We start from the raw sequence: 21,441 nt of genomic DNA on the forward strand, positions 1-21,441 counted from the left end.
TACACTTACGTTATAAATGCCGTAGATAAACGGATTGTAGCAGCTGTTGCTCATCGCAAGCCAATCGCACACGAACCAAATGATGTTGATAAAGCGATATCTGTGCAGGGACGGGAAAGCAGATAATCGAAACATAATGTACTTTGCGTGAGGCTCATTATTAGGGTCGTTATTGCAGCGCACGTATTCGCCGAGCCTAGTGCGGGATTTGGCTGGGCCAGGCAGAGCTTTGTGGAGCTTTGAGGGCAGAGCGATAATCATGCCGCAATCTGTGCGACCGGAATTACAAACGCAGTTTCGTTTCATCTTCCATGTACGATTCGTGCGGTGTCGTTGTAGCGCAAACACTGTATGCTTTTGTTGTTGAACAGGGCAAAGGAAATCATTTGCCTTTGATTGTTATTTTGATTGGACTTTCAAACACAAAATGCGCCGGAAAGGTATGCAATTGAAATGCACACGATGCGAATTACGGTGAGTAATTTGATGGGCAATATTTGGGTTGGAATTTTTAACAATTACTTTGTAACAAATTGTGCATGATCGCAATTATTGATAATCTGTTTAAATTGAACTCATTCGCATCACTAATTCAACTACTTTTAAATTAAACGTATCAAATAATGTTTTGACATCTCATATGTAGTTATATTGCATACCTTCAGGCGTTTACTTCCAGGATACAGAAAATATTAATAACCTCCTGCATGATTTATAGATTTATTTAACAGTACCTTTTCAACGGTTTTTAAAATAATATTTAGTCTAGCCTAATCATTACATCGGGAAACATTGTTATAAATACCAATTGAGCTTTTAATTAAAAGTTCTAAAATCTAACGCCCTATGTAGGTGAAAACTACCAGGCGTATCCATCATGAACTAAAAGGAGCAAAAGGGTCATCCATAAAATACGTAAAATTCACAGCGAGGAGATACAAAGGGGAAGGAAAATTATCTAGCTTCCTTAACAGCAGTTGATAGCATTTTATACGAAAATTTTTAGCCCTTACCAAATCATAATAAACCACGAACCACAAGCAGTGCTTGTTATTAGAGCTAACGTTGTACAGCAAAAAGGGAAAAGTTCTAAGCCACTGTTCCAACGCGTTCTGAGACACTAACTCCAAAATTCGATTTGATTATCAAACAAAGAAAGCAAGAAAGTGAATCGTTTTCATTATCCTCACATTCTTCGACAAAATTGACGAGTCATTTAAAAGTGACTACACAGGGGCAGCAAAGTTTTTACACGCCCGATGTTGAGGGTTTCCAGTAACCACCGGAAAGTATTAGCCACAAAATACTTTATATTCATAGACGCAGCTGACGCAGCTGATTGAAAAATATGCACAAACTTTGCCCGGTTTCGTGTACTTGCTGTCAAACTTGCTGGCAAGCTTATCGGCATTGGCCAGCCCGCCAGCAGCGTGTACCCAGTATAATGGATCGAATAAATCTACGTCACGACGGTATTGAATTCGAAATCGTTTTAACACGATCTAAAAATAGCTCAACAGTTAATGGAACTTCCTACGCAACTACCAAAGAGAGCTAGGGGGCGAAACATCGAAGTGACAGCGCTACTTACTCATTGATTTCCGGCCACGTCACGTGCAGGATGTTGTACAGCTGCAGCGGAAACCAGCAGACGCCAAACAGTGCCACCACGATAATCAGCATTTTGATAACCTGCTCAAAGGAAAAAAAGAAATAGAAGAAAGAAGGAGCGAAAATGAAGGAGAGTTATGCTAAACCACTACAAACGATAAGATGCGATAATGGTGAATAATATCCTCTCGAGCTGTATTGAAGGCGAGCAAGCACCACTGCACTCACCTTCTTCTTGTTCTTCAGCATCGTAATGTCGCGCGAGTCCTGCGCATTGCCGGGCGTCTTGGAGCCCCACAGCCGCAGGGCCATCTGTATGTAAACGAAGCTGATGACGAACAGCGGCACAAAGTACTGCACCAGCACGAGCACGTACCGGTAGAGCTGTATTTCGCCGTGCTCAAAGTTGACCACCTTACAGAACGGGACGGTAATGTTTGTGTACGTTTCGTTCATGCCGCCTGGTTGGGGGACAGAAGAGACAGAAAAAAAGTGGGCTCAAGCAAACGGTCTTTAAGGAAGGCGAAGCTGGGTAGACCTACCGAGCGCAATGTAGGACACTGGGCGTACTCGCAGCGCAAACAGGATCGGTGCGGCCAGCGCAAACGACAGCATCCAGATGGTGCTGATGACAAACTTGGAGATGTTTTTCGACGTCCGAGCTCTGCCGAAGAGGGCAAACCAACACGCGACAATCTCAAAAAATAGCAACAAGGGAAGAGACAGGTTCGGGATGCTTACCTGAGCGGATTAATGATGGCCCGGTGCCGATCCACCGCGATGGCCGTCAGCGTGAAGACCGACACGTTCACGCTGATCAGCTGCACGAACGGACAGAACGGGCACATAAACTCGGGCAGATTCCAGCGCTGGAGCAGGGCCGCCTGGAACTGGAACGGGATGGCGAACACGCCAATGGTGACGTCGGCCAGCGCCAAATTGGCGATGAACATGTTCGTGATCGTCTGCATCTGCTTGGTGGTGAGGACGATCCAGATGACGAGCGAGTTGCCTATCACCGCCAGTATGCTGATGGTGCCGTAAAACAGGGACAGCAGTACCAGCAGGCCAATCGGGACTTTGTACAGATTTTCTGCGGTACAGCAAGCAAGGGAGAGAGTTAGATTGCGCAGTGTGTCAACATGATGATGGGATAGGACCTCGTTGCATGACTTACCATCCTCCAACACGATCCGTACGTCCGACTGATTGAGGGTGTAGTTGTAAGCGGTGTGATATGCGGTAACGTCCGTTGCCTGCATGATTGCTGCAATGAAGAGGTAATGATGATGATGGTTAAGGACACGTTTGAACTATCGCCGGGGATGTATACGTTTGATGCATCAGTCTCTCCTGCTGACCAAGTGGAATAACTTTCGCACTAACATAAAGTATGCGGTATGCCTGATGATGACACAACATGAAACTGTCCAAGCGTAAGATGAAGAGTCTCCCGAGGTAATTTGTTTAACCTTGCGTATGCTACGGTTTTGATACATTTACGGGGTTTTAGCCGTAAGTTGGACTAACCAGACCCTCAAATGGATGTAGTTCATCAGCAAGTCCTCCGCGTTGGAGTAAATTTTGGTTAATGTGATAATCTTCCTGAAAGAGCAAAATTGGATCTGCCGAGTACTACTGAACTACTGATTGAACTATCATGGTCTTTACGTCATTGAAGAATGATAGATAAATAGCTAAACTATACCTCGACGAAGATGGCAGTCAGTAATGCGTAAAATCAAGGTATTCAACACCAAATCATTACCAAGCGTTGATGCATTGTGATTGGGTTAAGTGATGAGGTGGTTTTAAGGTATAAAAGAAACTCCCATCAAACGTAAAGATGAACTTCCTTCTAAATCTATTTTTTTTTCGTTTGCTTCTGTCCGACTAACTACCCTTGCTATAAAGCCTTACGTCAGTGAACCAAAGGTTGTTGGATAGCTTTCGTTAATGTCTTTTCAACTTTTCTTTCACACATTATATTTAACATTCGACCGAATATGCTACGTTTTGTGAAGATCTTATTTTTATAGAACATTTAAACGTTCGATAAACTGCTGAAGCACACAGCAGGGGTTTGCATATTTTTTAAATAAATTTTCAAGTGTTTTAAATATTTTAGAATTAGTTCTTGGTATTAAAATAATGGAAACCAAGCGAGGGGATTGGTAAAAAATAGAGTAAGTGTCAGTGCTGCAAAATGTCATGAGAATCACGAGATTTTCCCCAACGAAAACAATGAACACATCCGTGGTAGCATGATGCTCATTGATGATACTCAATGAAAGTGCGTCATGACTAGCCAAGTGCCAAGTGCGAGTGTTAGAGTTAAACCCGATACTATGACTAAAAAGCTCAGCTTAATGCCGGCGCAAGCATAATCATGATTTTTTTTGCCTGTGAACAGTGCTATAAAATGCCACTGTTTCAGTCACCAACACTCAAGACTGAAGCGAAGCTCAAATCAGCTCACGTACACATCTGAGATGATCAGTGATGAGACTCAAACAGTTGGAGGATCAATCACATGCTTTTACGACATTTTGGTTACGACATTTTTTTTTCGGAGATCACGACATTCTTGGAATATACTTGGCGTTAGCCCACAAGCAAAAAAATGAGCATACTTTGTCTCTCTGTCTGTTTTGATTATCGGTCGGGTCAAACAGAGCGAGAAAACATGCTCATTTTGTTTCTTGGAACCACTCGCACGCAATGCATATCTCCCGTGATCATCGCGATGATCACCGACTGAAAATGTCGCAACCATGTGACTGACCAAGAGTTGGTTGTACACAATGTCACCAAGCATGTGATGGTCGCACCCTCATCGCCTTTTAGGCTCGCCTCTGATCATTACAGTAGAGCTTGTGACGCTGATATAATTTTGTTTCAGTCGGAATGACTATGTCAGTGACATTTTGCAAAACTGATCACAGCAAAAAAAAAAGTCGTGACATAGTGACTGACCAAGCGATGGTCACAAAAATGTCATAAAGCATGTTTTGGTCACACCAACCGTTTTAAGTATCACCTCTGACTATCACAATTGAGAGTGAGAGTACGTGACGCTGATATGGATTTTGTTTCAGTCAGATTGTTTAATAACATTGACACTGACATTTTGCAGCACTGGCAAGTGTACTAATTATGGCTATAACAAATAATATTGTCACTCTAAACAAGTCAATTTACGTACTGAAACCACGGATTATTTTTTTCATATCAAATATGAACATTTTAAAACATTTGCGCTGCATTAGTTCCGTGCTTCAATGCCACATCAATTTTATACATATCACCTTTTTAAAATTTATTATCATTTTATCGAAAATATGCCTTTTCCGTTCGTCCATAATTGGTACAACTAACCTTCGGTGCACCAAACATCGCAGTATACCATGAATGCTTTGGTTACTACTGTCGTTTTTGTCGTAGTGTGTAGTTTACAAGTGAAGAAATGAGGTTTTTCGTTGTTATTTTCGCAATCTAAAGTGTAAGTATGAGTATTCAGCATGATTTACTTGTAAAGTGTTATAAAATTGAATCAATTTTATCAAAATAATGTAATCTTGAATGACTTTGTTGCAAAAACAGCGAAATCTGAACGCCGCTCGTCCTAGTGCCAAATGCGCTCTTGTTCTTCCCTGATCGATGGTAAAGGCAAGTCTTGGCCAGAAGTATCTCCAAGATAGTTGAACAATGGCTACGATTCTCCATTTCAACCACTTCAAACAGACCACCATTTATTTGCGCTGCACTGCGTCTCGTACTGAAATGGTAGCTTGTTTCGCTATAGCTTCCAGCAGATATGCAGTGTGTCTGGACACGGTGTTGTCAGTAAAATAAGACCATAAAATTTTAGAAGGATTAACCTCATCAATTGTGTGATTAATTGAGGGTGGCTATCAATACAACCAGGGGTAGAAAACGGATATTTGAAACTATCAGTTTTTTTTATTCAATGGACTTTATTTACCTGTTCTGGTGCAGTACACTTGAATTTACTTGATTTGAGTTAAAACAATGTCACTAAATGAATTTTGGTGTAAATATCCATGAGTTTAGGCCTACAGCCACAATTGGTTAATTTAGGCCTACAGCCGTGGCAAATTGCTTGCAACATTATGGCCATAATTGGTACCTTAAAATGCAATTTTTGATCAAATATTTCTACTATTTCGATAAACACTGTGTCAAATAAAAGTACTCGCGTGTTCTACAAATTGAAGGCTTAAAAAAAAACAAAATTTTAAAATTTTACCCTGTACTTATTTTACATGAGTGAAATCAGTACTCAAGTTATATAATATAGCCATTAAGCAGAGATGTCTAACTGTTGGCCAACGGACCAAATATGGCCCGCGAAGTCTGTCGGTGTGGCTCGCGACCGCTAGAGCCAACATTTATTTTGCATTTCCGCTTCTGCAGCACATGCCAGTCAACTCTGGACGCCTAAAGCATGAAGAAAATGAATTGTCGGGCCATGCATCGTCAGAAATCCTTGTCGATGCTTTACTCTATCTTCTCTTCATGCATGCGTGTACAAAAAAGATAAGGATTGTGTATTTTGTGGAAATCGAGCATTACATTGTTTGTTGTTTTCGTTTAGTAAAACGATTTATTTTTTTGTTAACAAAACGGTTACAAACTAAAGGAAATTTCTTTCATTTCATAATAATCCCCTCCCAATGAATCGATTATTTTGTTAAAGTAAAACTGTTTGTAGAACATTTTTTCAAAGAATTATTTTAAGCAATCAATTAGAGTGCTTGGTGACCAGAGAAGCAATTTCTATTAGAAAAAGATTTCGAAAAATGTACAAAACCATTCTACCAACGGGAATACAAAACGCAAGTTCTGATACTTTTTTGGCATAATGTTTTGGGCAAAAGTATCGGATCGAACCCCTGTTTTAACCCCTGTTTCTTCAATGTGGTTCGATATTATCTGAGCTACGAACGATTTTAATCTCTCCATGAGGCAGCACTGACTAGATAGATGAGTGGACTGGACTGCAGGTGAGCTTAAAGGTCTGATTTTAGATACCATAATAAAAGGGTATTTCTATGGAAATTGGCACGAAGGGTGTTACTAGCGTACGTAAACGCTGTTCATTGTCAATGCTAGCTAAACAGTATCCAAAAAATTTAATCATAGTAATTTCAACATAACATTTACTATTCTGTCATGAATAAACCAACCAAATATAACCAGAACCCTATAACCAGATGACGATAATCCCCTACGAACCTTTAGAAATATATTGGCCCGCAATATCCAATGAGTTTGACATCCTTGCCACAAAGCATCAATAGTTTTGTAAAGAAATAATTACTAGTTTTTAGTTCAGGTTTTTATCCAGAGCAATACACTGAAGTATTTTTGTTTGTTTCATTATTTATCGATTCAGTGAGGAGTATTTTTGTTTAAGGTATTTATGATAGATGTTATGATAGGCTTATGGCAGCTTGTATTGTTTACGCCCATTACTTCTATGTTTTTAATGTTTCAGTAAAAAATAAATCTTGAATCTTATGAACCAACCAGTATGCAACAAAATGCAACAAAAAAGCACATGAATCAAATCAATAAATGTTTTACGCACGAAGCATGACTACTTATTCTGCTTCGTCTCATCTATACAGTGCAACGTTCAAGACAGACAATTGTATCATTGCATCCAGCTGATGGTTTCTCCTATTTCAAGTGTCCCATCGTCCTGAAAATATCCGACGTCATTAGCTTTCAATATTTCCGCTAAACAACACTGCGCCGTTTTCAAGCAGCTGCACTTGCCCGACGGCACGACCGTGACGAGTTGTCCAGTATCGTGTTGAGCAGCACCCAAAGACGATATGAAGCGTCTCAGTTTCACGGACCAACAAACAGTTGCAAAGCAGCACTTAAGACCATGAAGAGGATGTCTTCATTCCCATCATTGACGCCATTCCGCAGTGAAGAGCGCTCACAGAAACATACACACATACACACCAACATACAATCAATAGATGAACTTGAGCGGTATTATTTTGCATCCCCTCCTTCTTGAAACAGCTGCCCGCTTGTCAGTTGACATAGAGGAGGCCAACAAGCAACGGAAGCTTATTGTGTGCAAAATTATACATGTAATGCGAAACTCGTGCCACCGGAGCAGTGTGGTAAAAGTGAGGGGGCCACAACCAGAGGCCAGCGTTAGCGTTATGCTAGACTCATGGAACGGAAGCACGAGGGCACGGTCAGTGCGACAGCTTGCCCATTTCTCAGGCAGATCATTTTCAGACGCTCGCCCGGCACGATTGAGACGAATGGATGGGAAATGTAAACATTCACGAGCATCAACCCGCGCAAGCCATTCATTACCGAGCGCGAGCGCGCGCGCAACAAACGGGGGGAAATTACAAATTAGCTCCAGTCGAGAGTTGAGCAGCCTGACGCCAGAATGGGAAGAAAACTGGTGCCATTAACGGAGGTCTAAATTTAAAGCTTCTTGGAAGGAGCTCAGTAAGAACACGCAAGTGAAGGAAAACAATTTCCAAGAGCCTGTTGGCGCTTTTCATCTTCCTGATCGTCATCATCGTGTAACGTTGTGTGTTTTGGTGTATGTTTGCAACGCTCTCTTCAAACAACACGTGGCTCAAAAGTATGACTGAAGAGGAGGAAAGTCAAACATTGCTGTAAATTTCACAACTTCCTGGTCAATAAGTAACAGCAGTTGTAGAATTGTGTAGCCTATCCCCATTCCATTCCTGCTTCCTTGAATTACTCAACTTCATGGCCACGGTTTTGGGCTTTAATGAGCAAGTTTTGGCAAGGAATTGTGTATGGTTTCCCCATAGCATGTCAATCAATACTGTAAAGAGTTTACAAGGGAATTGGGAAGGGAAGATGCAATGATTGATTTGACAATTTATATTGCACCTTTGGCTAAATGTAGGCAGATCATCAAGCTACCAACAGTGTGCATCAATGTTTACCTTTAATGCATTTAACGGTATCTACTTTGGCTTGTAAGTCAATATAAATTAAAATCTAGGCCAAGAGAAATCGTAATAAAATTATTCAAACATTTTAAACCAATTTTTGGATAACTATAAGCTGCCAAACAAGAATATTTAATGCACATCTTTATATGGACTGATTGACTATCCTGATGAAATGTCTGACTACAAGTGTTTTTACAAACAAAGCTAACATGGCAGTAACTCGAGAAGGTATATCGGACGCTTTATTTTTAACAATGATTTTATTCCGATAATATTTCCCCTTTTCTATCGAATCGACGTATGGTTTTTTTCTATCTAACTTGTTAAAAACGCTGTGTCGTCAACATTCCGATCGCCAGAGCGATCTTGCGCACGTGTTTGTGGCATTGTTTGTTATGATTTAAATGCAACCGTGTCGATCGTTCATTCAACAAGCGGATGACTATGCTATGGCGCGATCGAGTGAACTGAATTATTTATTTTCTTACCACCAGAGACTGATGACGTAAATGGCTGGTTATTAAAAGACAACAAAAATATTCCCGTAAATAAACAAAAAAAACTGTTATAAGTTGAAGGTGAGGCAAAAATAGTGGAAGATAAGGTAAAAATCTAGACAAAATGTCTAAAACCTATGGGCAAGAGACAAAACTGTCAACTTGGAGGCAAAATTTAGCGCTAACTGTGGCTGAGAAATTGAAGACTTCAAAGTAGTGATGGATGAAGTTGGCAATACTCCGGCATTGACTCCGATCCGACTCCGATAATTTCGGAATCGACTACAGAAGGTAGGTCCTCGCAGCATTGTAAGGAGTCGTTTGAAGTCCTTCCGGAGTCATTCGAAGTCATGCCAGTGTCACCCGGAGTCGCTCGGAATCGCCCGGAGTCGCCCGGAGTCGTTCGGGGTCGCCCGGAGTCGCCCGGAGTCGCCCGGAGTCGTCCAGAGTCGCCCAGAGTCGTCCGGAGTCGTCCGAAGTCGACTGGAGTCGATCTTCAAAACAAAGGCCTGAATACGAACGCTCAAAGCGAAAGAAAAAAAAAAACACTTCGAAATTAAATGCCTGATCACAAGTAGATTGCACCGGACGGCTCCAGTTGACTTTGACCGACTCCGATCGACTCTGGATGATTCCGAATGAATCCGACTCTGGGCGACTTTGGATGACTCTGGACGACTCTGGATCACATCGGACCATTCCGAATGACTCTAGACAAATTCGAACGACTCCGGTATGACTCCGAACGACTCCGAATCCGTAAGGAACTTCTTCTTCTTCTTCTTCTTCTTTGGCACAACAACCGTTGTTGATAAAGGCCTGTCTGTACCCACTAGTGAATTGGGCTTTCAGTGACTTATTGTTACCATAGCCATATTGTCATACGTATGGGGGCACGGTCTATTCGGGACTTGAACCCATGACGGGCATGTTGTTACGTCGTACGAGTTGACGACTCTACCACCAGACCAGCCCGGAAGGACCTAGTAGTTCCTATTGTACCGAAGTCGGAATTAGATTGATAGTCGGAGTCGGAACGAAGTCGTGTGTGCGCTCTAGAGAGCACATTACTAGTCCGGGGTTGGCCGGAGATGACCTTCGAAACAAAAGCCTGTAAACAAAAGGGCACACGCAAAGTGAAAGACAAAACCACCCAACGAAATAAAATGCCTGATCATAAGTACATTGCACCAGGCGGCAGCAGTTAACACTGATTGACTCCGATTCCGGTTGACTCCGATCCACTCTAGACGACTGCGAATGATTCCGACTCCGGACGGCTTCGGACGACTTCGGATGACTCCGGACGACTTCGGACGATTCCGACTCCGGACGGATAGCACATATTGACCATGATAATTCTTGTTATAAAAACTTAAACAAAATAATATACTGATCGTAAATTGTCGTAAAAAATTGCTCAACTTATATCCTTAACAACTAAACCTGATAAAGCTAAACGATTCACTGCAAAAGGTGCAATTTTCATACGTTTGGATCAAAATCGTTAAATAACAACCAACAGTGTAGTGTTGCGTTAGCAAGATCGCTGCCAACCCCAAAAATGCCCCTAAATCCTACTCCCCTCCCCTCCCATCAACTGCACCCGCCGTCGATTAGCCGATAACGTCGATTAGCACGGAACGATACGATACTCAACTAGCCCTAGCGCTACTGGACAGATGATGATAATCAAAAGCACGCAATGGTACGCTCGAGGGAGGGCCTAATGGACAAAGCCACCCCGCCACAATCGGTAAAGAATTGGCGCCATCCCAGCCCACCACCATCAGCCGCCTCTCATCCACCATTAAAACAATCAACGGAACACGCTCGTGTTGAAGCAATTTTCAAGGCCCGCTCCCGCATGGACGCGGAGTTGACATCGGGCGGCTAACTTGCAAACATTTCTCTCGACTCATTGCCCCAAAAATTCCATTGCCTGAGACGTATGTTGGTTCTTGGGTGGTTGCGTTCGTTTCTTTTTTTTATCTACTTCCCGTCCCATTCGTCTCTTTGTTTAACGCAACCACCCCGCACGTTTTCGTCATATACACGCGGACGCACTTTTGGGGTGTGCGGATATGCGCTGACGCTCACTTTTATCGCGCTCACAATCGTTCTTTTTCTCTCTCGCGTTCTCTACTTAAATACCTCTCTCTCTCTCTCTCTGCTGCCTCTTCTCTTCGATATCGCTCCGACTTGAGATCCAGAAGTCATTGCGCATGCCTCATCGGTTCGAGTCGGTCGCGTCCAAAACGCAGCGGTTGCGCGAATGCTTTTCTGTCACACAGTAGCGGACAGCAGCAGTAGGCGCTGCTGTGGTGTTAGATAAGCGAGACACGAACGGTGCGTTGACAGTGTCGGTGTGCAGACGTATAGGCGATGGACGCGGAACAGGGCAAGCACCAGACGGAGGAGGAGGTGCTGCAGGGCATGCTGAGCCATCGGTTCAACTACGCCAAAGCGCACCGGTCCAGCACGTACCATCACACGTTCCGGTAAGTAGGGTTAGCAAAGCGACTCCACCACCTTTGGTGACGCACTGTGCCCTGTACTGTACCGTCCACGTGTGTGTTTGTGTGTATTGGTTTAATTTTAGCACGAAAACACGTTGGGAGCTGGTGCGGCTGTCCCTGCTCATCGTCGGCATCGAGTGTACGTACGCGACGGAGACGGCCTTTGTCGCGCCGATCCTGCTCGCGATCGGGCTGCCCCACACGCTGATGACGATGATGTGGGCCATGCCACCGATCGTGGGTGTGCTGTTCGTGCCGGTCGTTGCCTCCGTCAGCGATCGGCTCCGGTCGAGCTGGGGCCGACGCCGGCCCGTCCTACTGCTGCTGGGCATTGCGATGCTGCTCGGCATGATGCTGCTCCCGCACGGTCGCGCAATCGGTGAGGCGATCGGGCTGCGCAGCGTGGCCTGGGTCGCCACCATCACAACGCTCGGTCTCACCACGACCGACTTCTCGGCGGAAGCGTCCAACGGGCTGTGCCGGACGTACGCGATGGAGGTGTGCACGATACGCGACCAGGCGCGCGTCCTCAGCACGATGATGCTGATCGGTGGGTTGGGCGGCATGCTCGGCTACCTGTTCGGGGCGATCGATTGGATCGCGCTCCCGATCGGCCAGTACTTCGAGAGCAACGAGGCGGCCGTCTTCACCGCCAACTGGATCGTGCTGCTGATCGGGCTGGTCAGCACGCTGACCAGCTTCGCCGAGATACCGCTGCCCGTGCAGGAGCAGGACGCGATGCTGCGCCCCGTCACACACTCGATGCTGCAGAACGAGGTGAAGCGGATGCGCGGGGACGAGTACGCCACCCAGACGCAGCTGTCCGAGAGCATCGGCTTCCGGCAGTTTGTGCGCAACACCGTCCAGATGCCACGCTCGATGAAGATCCTCTGCCTGACGCAGTTCCTGTCCCACATGGGCTACCTGCCGTACTGTCTGTACTTTACCGACTTTGTCGGCGCGGAAGTGTTCGGTGGGGATGTACAGGTGAGCCTCCCCACTTTCACAAATTGCTATCACAAATTTTTAACACAAAATGATGTTTGGAATATGCGCTTTATTTTAGGCCCCGGAACACTCGCCCGCCTTCGTGCTGTACGAGGAAGGGCTGCGGTTCGCCTGCTGGGGCATGGCACTGTTTGCCGGCTGCGCCTCGCTCTACTCGCTGGTGATTGAGCGGTTGATCGATCGGGTCGGGGCACGGCCCGTCTACGTCGGTGGCTTGATGGCGCACTGCGTCGGCATGGTGGCGATGGGGCTGCTGCGCCACCGGGCCATTGTGATGCTGTGCTGCTCGCTCACCGGCATCATGTACACCACCATCTACTCCATTCCGTTTCTGCTGATCTCACACTACCACTCCAAGAACTCGGTAAGAGGATAGTCCACAGTGTACGCTAGCGGGCGCTCTAAATTGCATATTGTTTCCCTTCCCTTCCAAACTAGTTCCACATGAAGGACGGCAAGTGTGTGGAAAGTACGGAGCCGCGCGGGTTCGGCGCGGACGTGTCGATGATGAGCAGTGTCCTGTGTCTCGCGCAGGTGATTTCATTAGGATCTTTACACCAATTTACGGTACACTGATGCCTGTTGTGCGTTGGCTTTGCCTTTTTGCAGCTAATCGTGTCGCTGGTGATGGGCGTGCTAATCGATGCAGCTGGCACGACGACCGTCATCACGTACGTCGCTGGTGGCTGCACCCTGCTCGCGGCCCTGTCCGCGATGGCCGTCCTCTACATGGGCCTGTGATGCTGTACAATTCCACCAGAGCGAGCGAGCGGCCCACACACGGTCTCGATTCTAATTGATTTCGCTTACACTGCTCGTTCGCCGACTTCAATCGTGAATCTTCATTCCCGTTTCTAGCGCGCACACACACACACAGCTCCAATATGTGTGCGCTTTGTGTCTGGATAACATTTTAATTGACGGCGCGTTCTGAAGCAGGCTAATAAAATTCGTGTCGCGAGGGAAAGGGATCGAGCAGCTGGCAGCTGCTGATGGAAATGTGACATCAATTACGGGATAAAGTTAACGCTGGGGAAGGCCCTCCGCCAATGATGTACAATGATTGATTGTGCGCGTGTCGGTGGATTCTGGGCCGTAATTAAATGATAAAACTTTGTCACATTCTTGGAGCGATGAGGCGCGCTAGGGCACTTGTGTGATGCGAAATGGATGGGTGGGTGAAACTGTGTGTGCGTGGTTTGTGGTTTTGCGGAGTGTGTGTATGTTTCCTAGAGCGCAGAACATATTTGTGATAGAAGAATGTATTTGTTTTTTGTTTTGTAGCTACCACGAGAAGGAGCGCAGTATACACATTCTTGTACTTGTAGAATCGTGGTCGTGTGAGGGATAGAAAGTTATTTTGGTACAGTGTATTATAGTGAAGCTGAATGCTTATAGGGCGTGCCTAACTTATAGAGTTTTCAAGGGTTGAAATAGATTTTTGGAGAAAAAAAGTTATTTTGAAATGGAATTAATGGCTGCTGTAGTAGAGTTACAAAGTTTGCCGAGTAAATTTTCAATGTTTACAACATATTTTGCAACAGTTGTCAAATGTTATATTTGCATCACAATAATGTTTCAGTTCTTTCACATGATTTTCAGCAATTCACAAGCCAAATTGCTGAAATTGCTCCTTTTTTCGGTGTATCTTTCGGCAAGCGAAATTCGAAAGACTTTCCTTTTAACATGCTCCTGCAGTGTAAACCAGCTATTCTCTCTCTCTCTCTCTCTCTCTCTCTCTCTCTCTCTCTCTCTCTATCTCTCTCTATCTTTCTCTATCTCACACACACACACACACTGTCGCTCTCTATCTCTATCTCAAGCATCGAGCAATTAACCAACAAAGTCTATATGCAGTCGTTGCCACGTTGTAAAAATGACCGAAAATGCATCCAGACCACTGCATGCACCACAACTAAAGCCTCAATACATGCTGCCAAGGTCCTTGAAAGAGAACAGGTCGAAGCGTTTAGAGTAAAATGACAGAAAGCCATGGGAAAATTTTAACAGTTAAAGTGAACATTGTTTATGTTTAGCGATGGACGTTGCTATGGAGTGAATGAGAGTTTTGTTCAGCATTTTACATTCAATTCCTGTTAGAATATTTGAAGTATTAGAATCCAATCAGAATATTACATGACTGATTTAATCCAAGGATCTCGTTTATCATTCGTCACCGGGTTTTAAGAAAAGGACGGTAAACATATTGTACCAGTGTGTGTCGATTGGATGTTTCATTTTACTCTCAGTGTTTAATTGAAAGTAACTAGTACTTCTTTTACCCAGTTCGAACATGTTAAACTTTTCGTTTTTCCAGCAGGACCGTTGCAAACGGTAGTGGTTTGTGGTCACGGAATGGCAAACAATGAAAAAGGTTATCAAGTTTTGTGAACACAGAGTAGACTGCTATTACTTCTCCTTTACTCTTCAGAAGTGATTGACCGCAAGAAATTTAACCAATATAATCTTCCTAACAGTAAAATCGTCCACTTTTCCGCGTTAACTATTAGCCGTTTGTTTGTAAACACTTTTTCATGAAACTGTCAAAAGCGACCTGAAAATGGCAACCTAGCAACGGGCTTTGCAGCGACCTGTTCTCCTTAATAGATCTTGACATGCTGCGATGAAACCATGAAAGTTTGACAACCGAAAAGCAACGCTTGTTATTGTATACAGACAAAAATTGTTTTGTTTTCCTCTATTTTGATGCGAATAACAGGAATACTTAAGTTTCATATGTGTTAAATTGACGTGGCACTGATCGCCGACGGGTGAACCGAAATTGATCGACGGAAAAAAGGAGCGTTATAACACCGACAAACCGACGTGACACTTCGAACAAAATGAGCTTCAAAAGTTGTCTCCTTATTTCAAATGAAAATACGTTAAACACTAGCGCCATCTCTATAATGATTCGCTTACTATACTGACACAGAGAAGAAACTGCTAAACCCCCTTTTTGTTTTTCTTCGCAAATTCCAAGTCGTATTGTTTTATGTACTTCTCACATCTTTTGCATTGATTTGGAAACTTATAAAATGATTTTCCTGTGTGTTTTGTCCAATAATTCTCACAAAATCTTGCCTCACACTTCCTTTGCAAATTGTATTTAGAAAAGTTGTTTACATCGAAGCAGTAGTGAACAGAGCATACTTTGACAGAAGTGATCGCCTCACTGATAAATGACAGTACTTTCCTGTGGGACACTTTTGTAACGCCAGTGTCACGTCGGTTTGTCGGTGGTTATAATGCGTTATTCTTCATCTGTATTTTTTGTTTTTAGTTACGGTGTTTTTTTGGTGTGTTAGGCAGCAGCCGGTGACTCGACCTCTATATTATATAGATTGTGTAATAAATGACTCTTGAATTTATTAAGTATCATCCTTTTTTTGTAAACAAACAATCAAATTACAAGGTTTTGAACTGTTTATGTGATGTCATGCTCAATAGTTTCATCGCAGCATGCATTGAGGTCTTAGGTGTGGTGTAAGCAGACGTCCGATTCTTCTTCTTCTTCTTTGGCTAAACAACCGTTGTCGGTCAAGGCCTGTCTGTACCACCACTTGTGGGCTGGCTTTCAGTGACTTTTTGGATTACCCCCCCCCCCCCCCCTAGCATGACAGTCAGTCCTACTTATGGCGGCTTGGTCCATTCGGGGCTTGAACCCTTGACATGTTGCTCGAGGGAATGTTGTTAAATCGTACGAGTTGACGACTGTAGTACAAGACCGGCCAGTTGCTAGAGGTCCGTTTATTCTACTTAAAAAAGATGAGGGGTTTCAAGAAAAAGGGAAATATAGTGCAGTTATCGATTATTATCGATTGTTTGTAAACACTCTTCTATCAAACTGTCAAAAACATGCTTTGAAAATGGTGGGCCAAGATCGACCTATGCATCGATGTCTATATTACACAGACTTTGGGCAGAACTAAAGGGTTGGGAGAGATACAACATCCATTTTCGAAAATTTATCAAAACAATTATCTTCTTCAGAGGAGTATTCATCAATTGGTAGACATAATAAACTGTTGATCGAAAATGAACGAAATGCTTAATATTAAAGTTATTTAATTGAGATGTTGAAGAGGATTTTTGCCATTTTGTACACGTTTTTTACACATAAGCTGGTTGCTGTGTTGCGTTACCAGACGAACATTTCACCTATCAAATAGTTCATTTCGCTGTATATTACACCCTTTTTGGTCGTTAACATTCACATTCCATTGTCGTTAAAATCCATACCACATACTCCACACGACGAGCTGGGTGAGTTATTGCATGAGATGTTCATTAATTAGTGCATTACAAGAAGAACATTCTTAATTAGATCACTTTTTTCTTTAGTTCACTGTGACTGTAACTTTAGCCACAACGAAGGTTCTAGCGAACCAAAAGCGCTCCTTTATCGAGTTCACTTGGCGATAAGGGTTGCCGGAGAGTTTCAAACTTATTTGTGGTTTCGTTCCTAGTACCTTCGTTCATTTGCACAACAAGAAAGTACATTTCTATGGTTTGAACCGATCATGCTTAACAGCGTGGCTTCAACAACTTGTCTAACCGGATCTATTATATTGCTACAATGTTCTGCTTTCCAATGTGCGATTTCTCGAACTTTTTTAATTATATTACTATCACTATTGCCAACGTACAAATTTGTCGTAAAACCGAGGACATTTACATTTCAGCGGAGGATGAATGTAGAACACAAACTACTGTCTCATTTTAATTAATCCTGTATTTTATTACAATACTGATTCTCCAGATTCTCGGAAGCATCAAACATAAAACCATCCTGTTAGCAGCTGCACAGGTTTCACTCAGAGAACAGATGGAAAGCTAACACTTAGACCATTCTCGCTTCCAAGATTAAATTGGACGTAGAGTTGAGTCAGCTTGTGCATAAAAGGATAACTTTATATGAAAGTATATTACATTAATAGAGCTTTGTAAGAAAACCCTTCATTCGCCCCAAGAAATATTTTCCACAAAACAACTCACCCCTTTTGGCTTGCAAGCTCCGTTCAGCAATATAAATATTTGCTTACTTCGAGGAGCTGCTCGTTATTCTTCTCAAGCAGGACTCGTGCGCTTATCATTTACATTTTTGAGTCCAATTCATAGTAGAAATTATCCCTTCTTTGGCATGCGTAATAAATACTTTACTGACAAGGAATACACAGAGTAGGAGGACACAGAAGCTGTGTCTTGTTACTGTAACGGATAGACAGTTAGGAATGTTGCACATTTCATGCCAACAATGCTGATCATAGCAAATAAAATAAAAATTAATGTAGAAAAGTATGCGAATCAAGCAATCAAGCAACAGCCAGGAATGCATTAACGACAACGATGTTATCGGTCCAGCACGACCCATTTTTGGTTCATTGTGCTTGTGTGACCCCCCCCCCCCTCCCATTGTTTTACCCCTGCCTGAAGGAAAATTATTTATTGAAGGATTTATTTTCATTTCAAGTTTGTTGCTTTTATTCAACAAGCATCGGGCGGAATTTTCATGCTTGAAGTAACTACTGCACCCGACTCTCGGTGCTGCGGTATGTGCGGTGAATATTTAATGTAAAACAAATGTACTTTCCCTCTCTCGCGACAGCGCGTGATGAGAAAAGTAACCCGGCCAATTTCAAAATTAATTTTTCACTTTCGTTTTGCTCGGGATTTGGACTCAAACACAAACTTTCTGTACAAAAAAGCAAAGCAAAAAACAGCCAACGATCTTCCAACTGTCTGGCAAACAAATGTGACACAGCAAACAAAGTTTGTTCAGCTGGAAGTTGCCGTTTTGTATGAGTGAAAGATGAATGATGCAGAATCGGCAGCGAACGTATACCGTACCGTGAAACCCAGCCTTAAACATTCCTGCCCCCCATCTTTGCATGATGGGATGAAATTGATTTTGGTACAAAACCGGTACGGTACGTGACGGAAAGTGCTTTTCTGCTTAGTTTTCTTATTTTTCGTCCATTTGGACGGGTTTTATCATTGCTTTGCTTTGTTGTGTGCAGATAAACTTCGGGGTCAGCACGGGGCGAATGGTTACGGGGAGTTGCGTTACACAACTGGGAGCGCCGGGAGCAAATATTTTGCAGAGAGTCGAATTTAAATATAACCCACCCGCCCCTCCCCAGAGGTGCAATTGAATTTCCACGCCAGGAAGTTGAATCGACATTCAATGTTCCCGTCACAGCAGGCCGCTTTCCGGCTGGGTGGTGGGATTACATCCAAAAATCCTTTGTGTGTGCCGCGCAAAACAGCACGCATACGCGTGTCGTGCGCGGTGAATAATTAGGCGCCTCCATCGGGTGCGCACCGAGCAGTATGAGTGAAACGGAGCAGTATGAGTGTAAGAACGTACTGTAAATGATGCTACCATATTTTATGAATATTTTATGACAACAGAAACTCTTGTTTTGTTTATCATTAACACTTGCTTTGTTGAGGGTTTTACTGAAATATGGCTCATCAATGTAAATAATATGCAACATGCTACAAATTTAAGAAAAAAACTATTAAAAAGCTTTTGTTGAAAGTCTTATTTGAAAACCGAAACAATATACCCTAAATTCGTGTATATTAGCAAAAATAAAATAAATAAACAAATAAAATAAAATAATAAAATTGTCTAACATTTTTGCACGTTTTGCGTATTCATTGCAGTTGCATACTTTTAGGCGTTTTCTCTTCCATAGGCAGTGCTATCAACCTTAGCGCTTACGAATGAAGCGCATTGTCCTCCAATAGACGGTATGGAGTTTCCATAAAAGTATATTCTTTTTGTGAACCAATTCCATAGAAATCTAAGCTTACTTATACGGGGTTACATTAATAATAAACGTGGTAAGTACGAGCCACTCAATCAGCTAGGTAAAAAGCACTGTATTGCAGTATCCAAAGCAACAAAGAAAACAAATGAAGCTGTAACAACTTCTCTGCAAAACATATTTCAAATTTTAACAATTAATATTCGGATTTTCCAGGGTTTCCAATGTTTTTCTTTGCTTGTATTTCAAATATTGTTGAACGCTTTCCAAAATTTTTGAAATTCGTCTCCCAAACGATTGAGCGTTTCACACAATGTTTTAAATTTTTATGCCAAATTGTGGGCAATTTACAAAAAAGGTAGTGTCCAAAAACAACATGAAAAACCCTGTAAACAGCTTCTCTATAAACAAATGTCTCCTATAAATAGCAAGCTAATACACACAACGAGCATTACTAATAGAATAAATAATTGGTGCAGAACACTATGTCACACGACTTAATCACTTCCTCTCACACACACACACACACACACACACACACACACACACACACACACACACACACACACACACACACACACACACACACACACACACACACACACACAATCCACAGTCCACCCGGAGAGCAGCATAGCGCAATACCAGTGCGCACTAAAATACGCTGCACCACAGCTGCCGCTTATCCCAACAATCAACCACCAACAGTCAGAGCGCACGAGCGGAAAACACACATTGTACACAGCAATTGTAAAACGCTCTTTGCAAATTGTAGTGACCCCTTTTTGTGGCCATTGGAGAGACTGTGGGGAAGCAGTGCTATTGATACACAGACAGGCGGAAGCAGGGGGGCTTCTTCTGCCCTTCGAATAGCGATTGTTTGACAAATGCACTGCTGGCCGTGCATAAAATTCCCTTTTATGTGCTAATGAAAAAACGGGAAATGATCCAATTGATACAGCACGGGTCGATGTCGATCGCTTCTCTTTAGCGGATGCAGTTGTGTTGGAGCAAAAAGTGGTGCCATAATTTAACAAAATGCATTTTCATGCAGGCCTAAATAAAATATGGCAAAAGTATGAATTTGAATCTAATATCAAAAATAACAAGGTACTTTAGTTTGCATAAAAGCATAACGATTTAACCGCAATCTAACAGAAGCAGCAAACGAAAGCGTAATAATGTTGTAAATCTTTATGTCAAAAATCACCCCAAAAAAAAGTCACCCTCCTGCATGCAAAGAAGATTAGCATCTGCAAACAACACAGGGAGCTGCTGTAATCTGCTTTGTAAATTTAAACAGCGCTTTTAAAAAGCTATCCAAAACACCGAAACCCGCTCAGCCTTTTGCGTCAACCCAAAACGGTCCGATCTGCTCCGTGTTGGCCAAGAACCGGCTGGTTGTACTACCATCACCGCTGTTTATCAGGCTGCCGACCTCCGTAATTGGTCTAATTAAATTGCTAGTGCAAACGAGACGTGCAAACAGAGACACCCCACACACACACACCCGGCAAGGCAAAGTCGAACCACCAAACCGCCAGCGCGTTTTATTCATCGCGCGTTCGATATTGGCGCGCAAACTGTTTAGCGCAATGATGACGCCAGCCAGTGGCGCAAAGGGCGGGCGTGCGGAACAGGGAGGAGGAAGGTGCTACTACTGCCGCGCGTGATACTAATCCCTTTGTTTACGTGTTGGGCGTTCGGGTTTGTGTGTGGTCTAGGCGAAAGCGGAGGGAACGGGCAGACATTAATGCTTCTTTTAACAGCCAACCTACTTGGCAGCCTTTGCCTTTGCTTGCTGAAGATTAATTTGGTACCGCAAACGAAACGCAAGGTGTTGGCTTTTGTTTTGCCATTTTCTTTTTTTCCCCACAAAGCACAACTTCATTTTGTTGTATTCAATGGACACTCGTTCGCCCGGGTCTATGTATAGCCGCTCCGACCAAACTCCATTTCCGGTAGTGATTGTAATTATAAATTTTCGATTAGAAACGAAAAAGTTGCACTGTTTATCTAACGCTCTGTACGTACGTTC

General features: G+C 43.2%; 2 protein-coding genes across 2 annotated transcripts in view; one reads left to right on the plus strand and one right to left on the minus strand.

The window, feature by feature from the left end:
• The window catches only part of LOC121599432 (RYamide receptor-like), a 32,425-nt gene that overhangs the window by 999 nt on the left and 9,985 nt on the right, over nt 1–21,441 (minus strand). Inside the window, exons 2-7 of the mRNA XM_041927225.1 lie at nt 2,789–2,878; nt 2,353–2,704; nt 2,154–2,275; nt 1,840–2,072; nt 1,592–1,692; nt 10–100 (exon numbers count right to left, since the gene is read on the minus strand). Coding sequence (XP_041783159.1) covers nt 10–100; nt 1,592–1,692; nt 1,840–2,072; nt 2,154–2,275; nt 2,353–2,704; nt 2,789–2,873 — 984 coding nt within the window. The 5' untranslated portion in view covers nt 2,874–2,878. The remainder of the gene's footprint in view (nt 1–9; nt 101–1,591; nt 1,693–1,839; nt 2,073–2,153; nt 2,276–2,352; nt 2,705–2,788; nt 2,879–21,441) is intronic.
• LOC121599433 (proton-associated sugar transporter A-like) lies at nt 11,314–14,071 on the plus strand. The gene is made up of 5 exons (XM_041927226.1): nt 11,314–11,601; nt 11,703–12,606; nt 12,686–12,991; nt 13,066–13,161; nt 13,237–14,071. Exons 1-5 carry the CDS (start codon nt 11,486–11,488, stop codon nt 13,366–13,368), a joined length of 1,554 nt encoding a protein of 517 aa, XP_041783160.1. The 5' UTR covers nt 11,314–11,485; the 3' UTR covers nt 13,369–14,071.

This window comes from Anopheles merus, chromosome 3L, assembly GCF_017562075.2.
Source record: "Anopheles merus strain MAF chromosome 3L, AmerM5.1, whole genome shotgun sequence".
Lineage (NCBI taxonomy): Eukaryota > Metazoa > Arthropoda > Insecta > Diptera > Culicidae > Anopheles > Anopheles merus.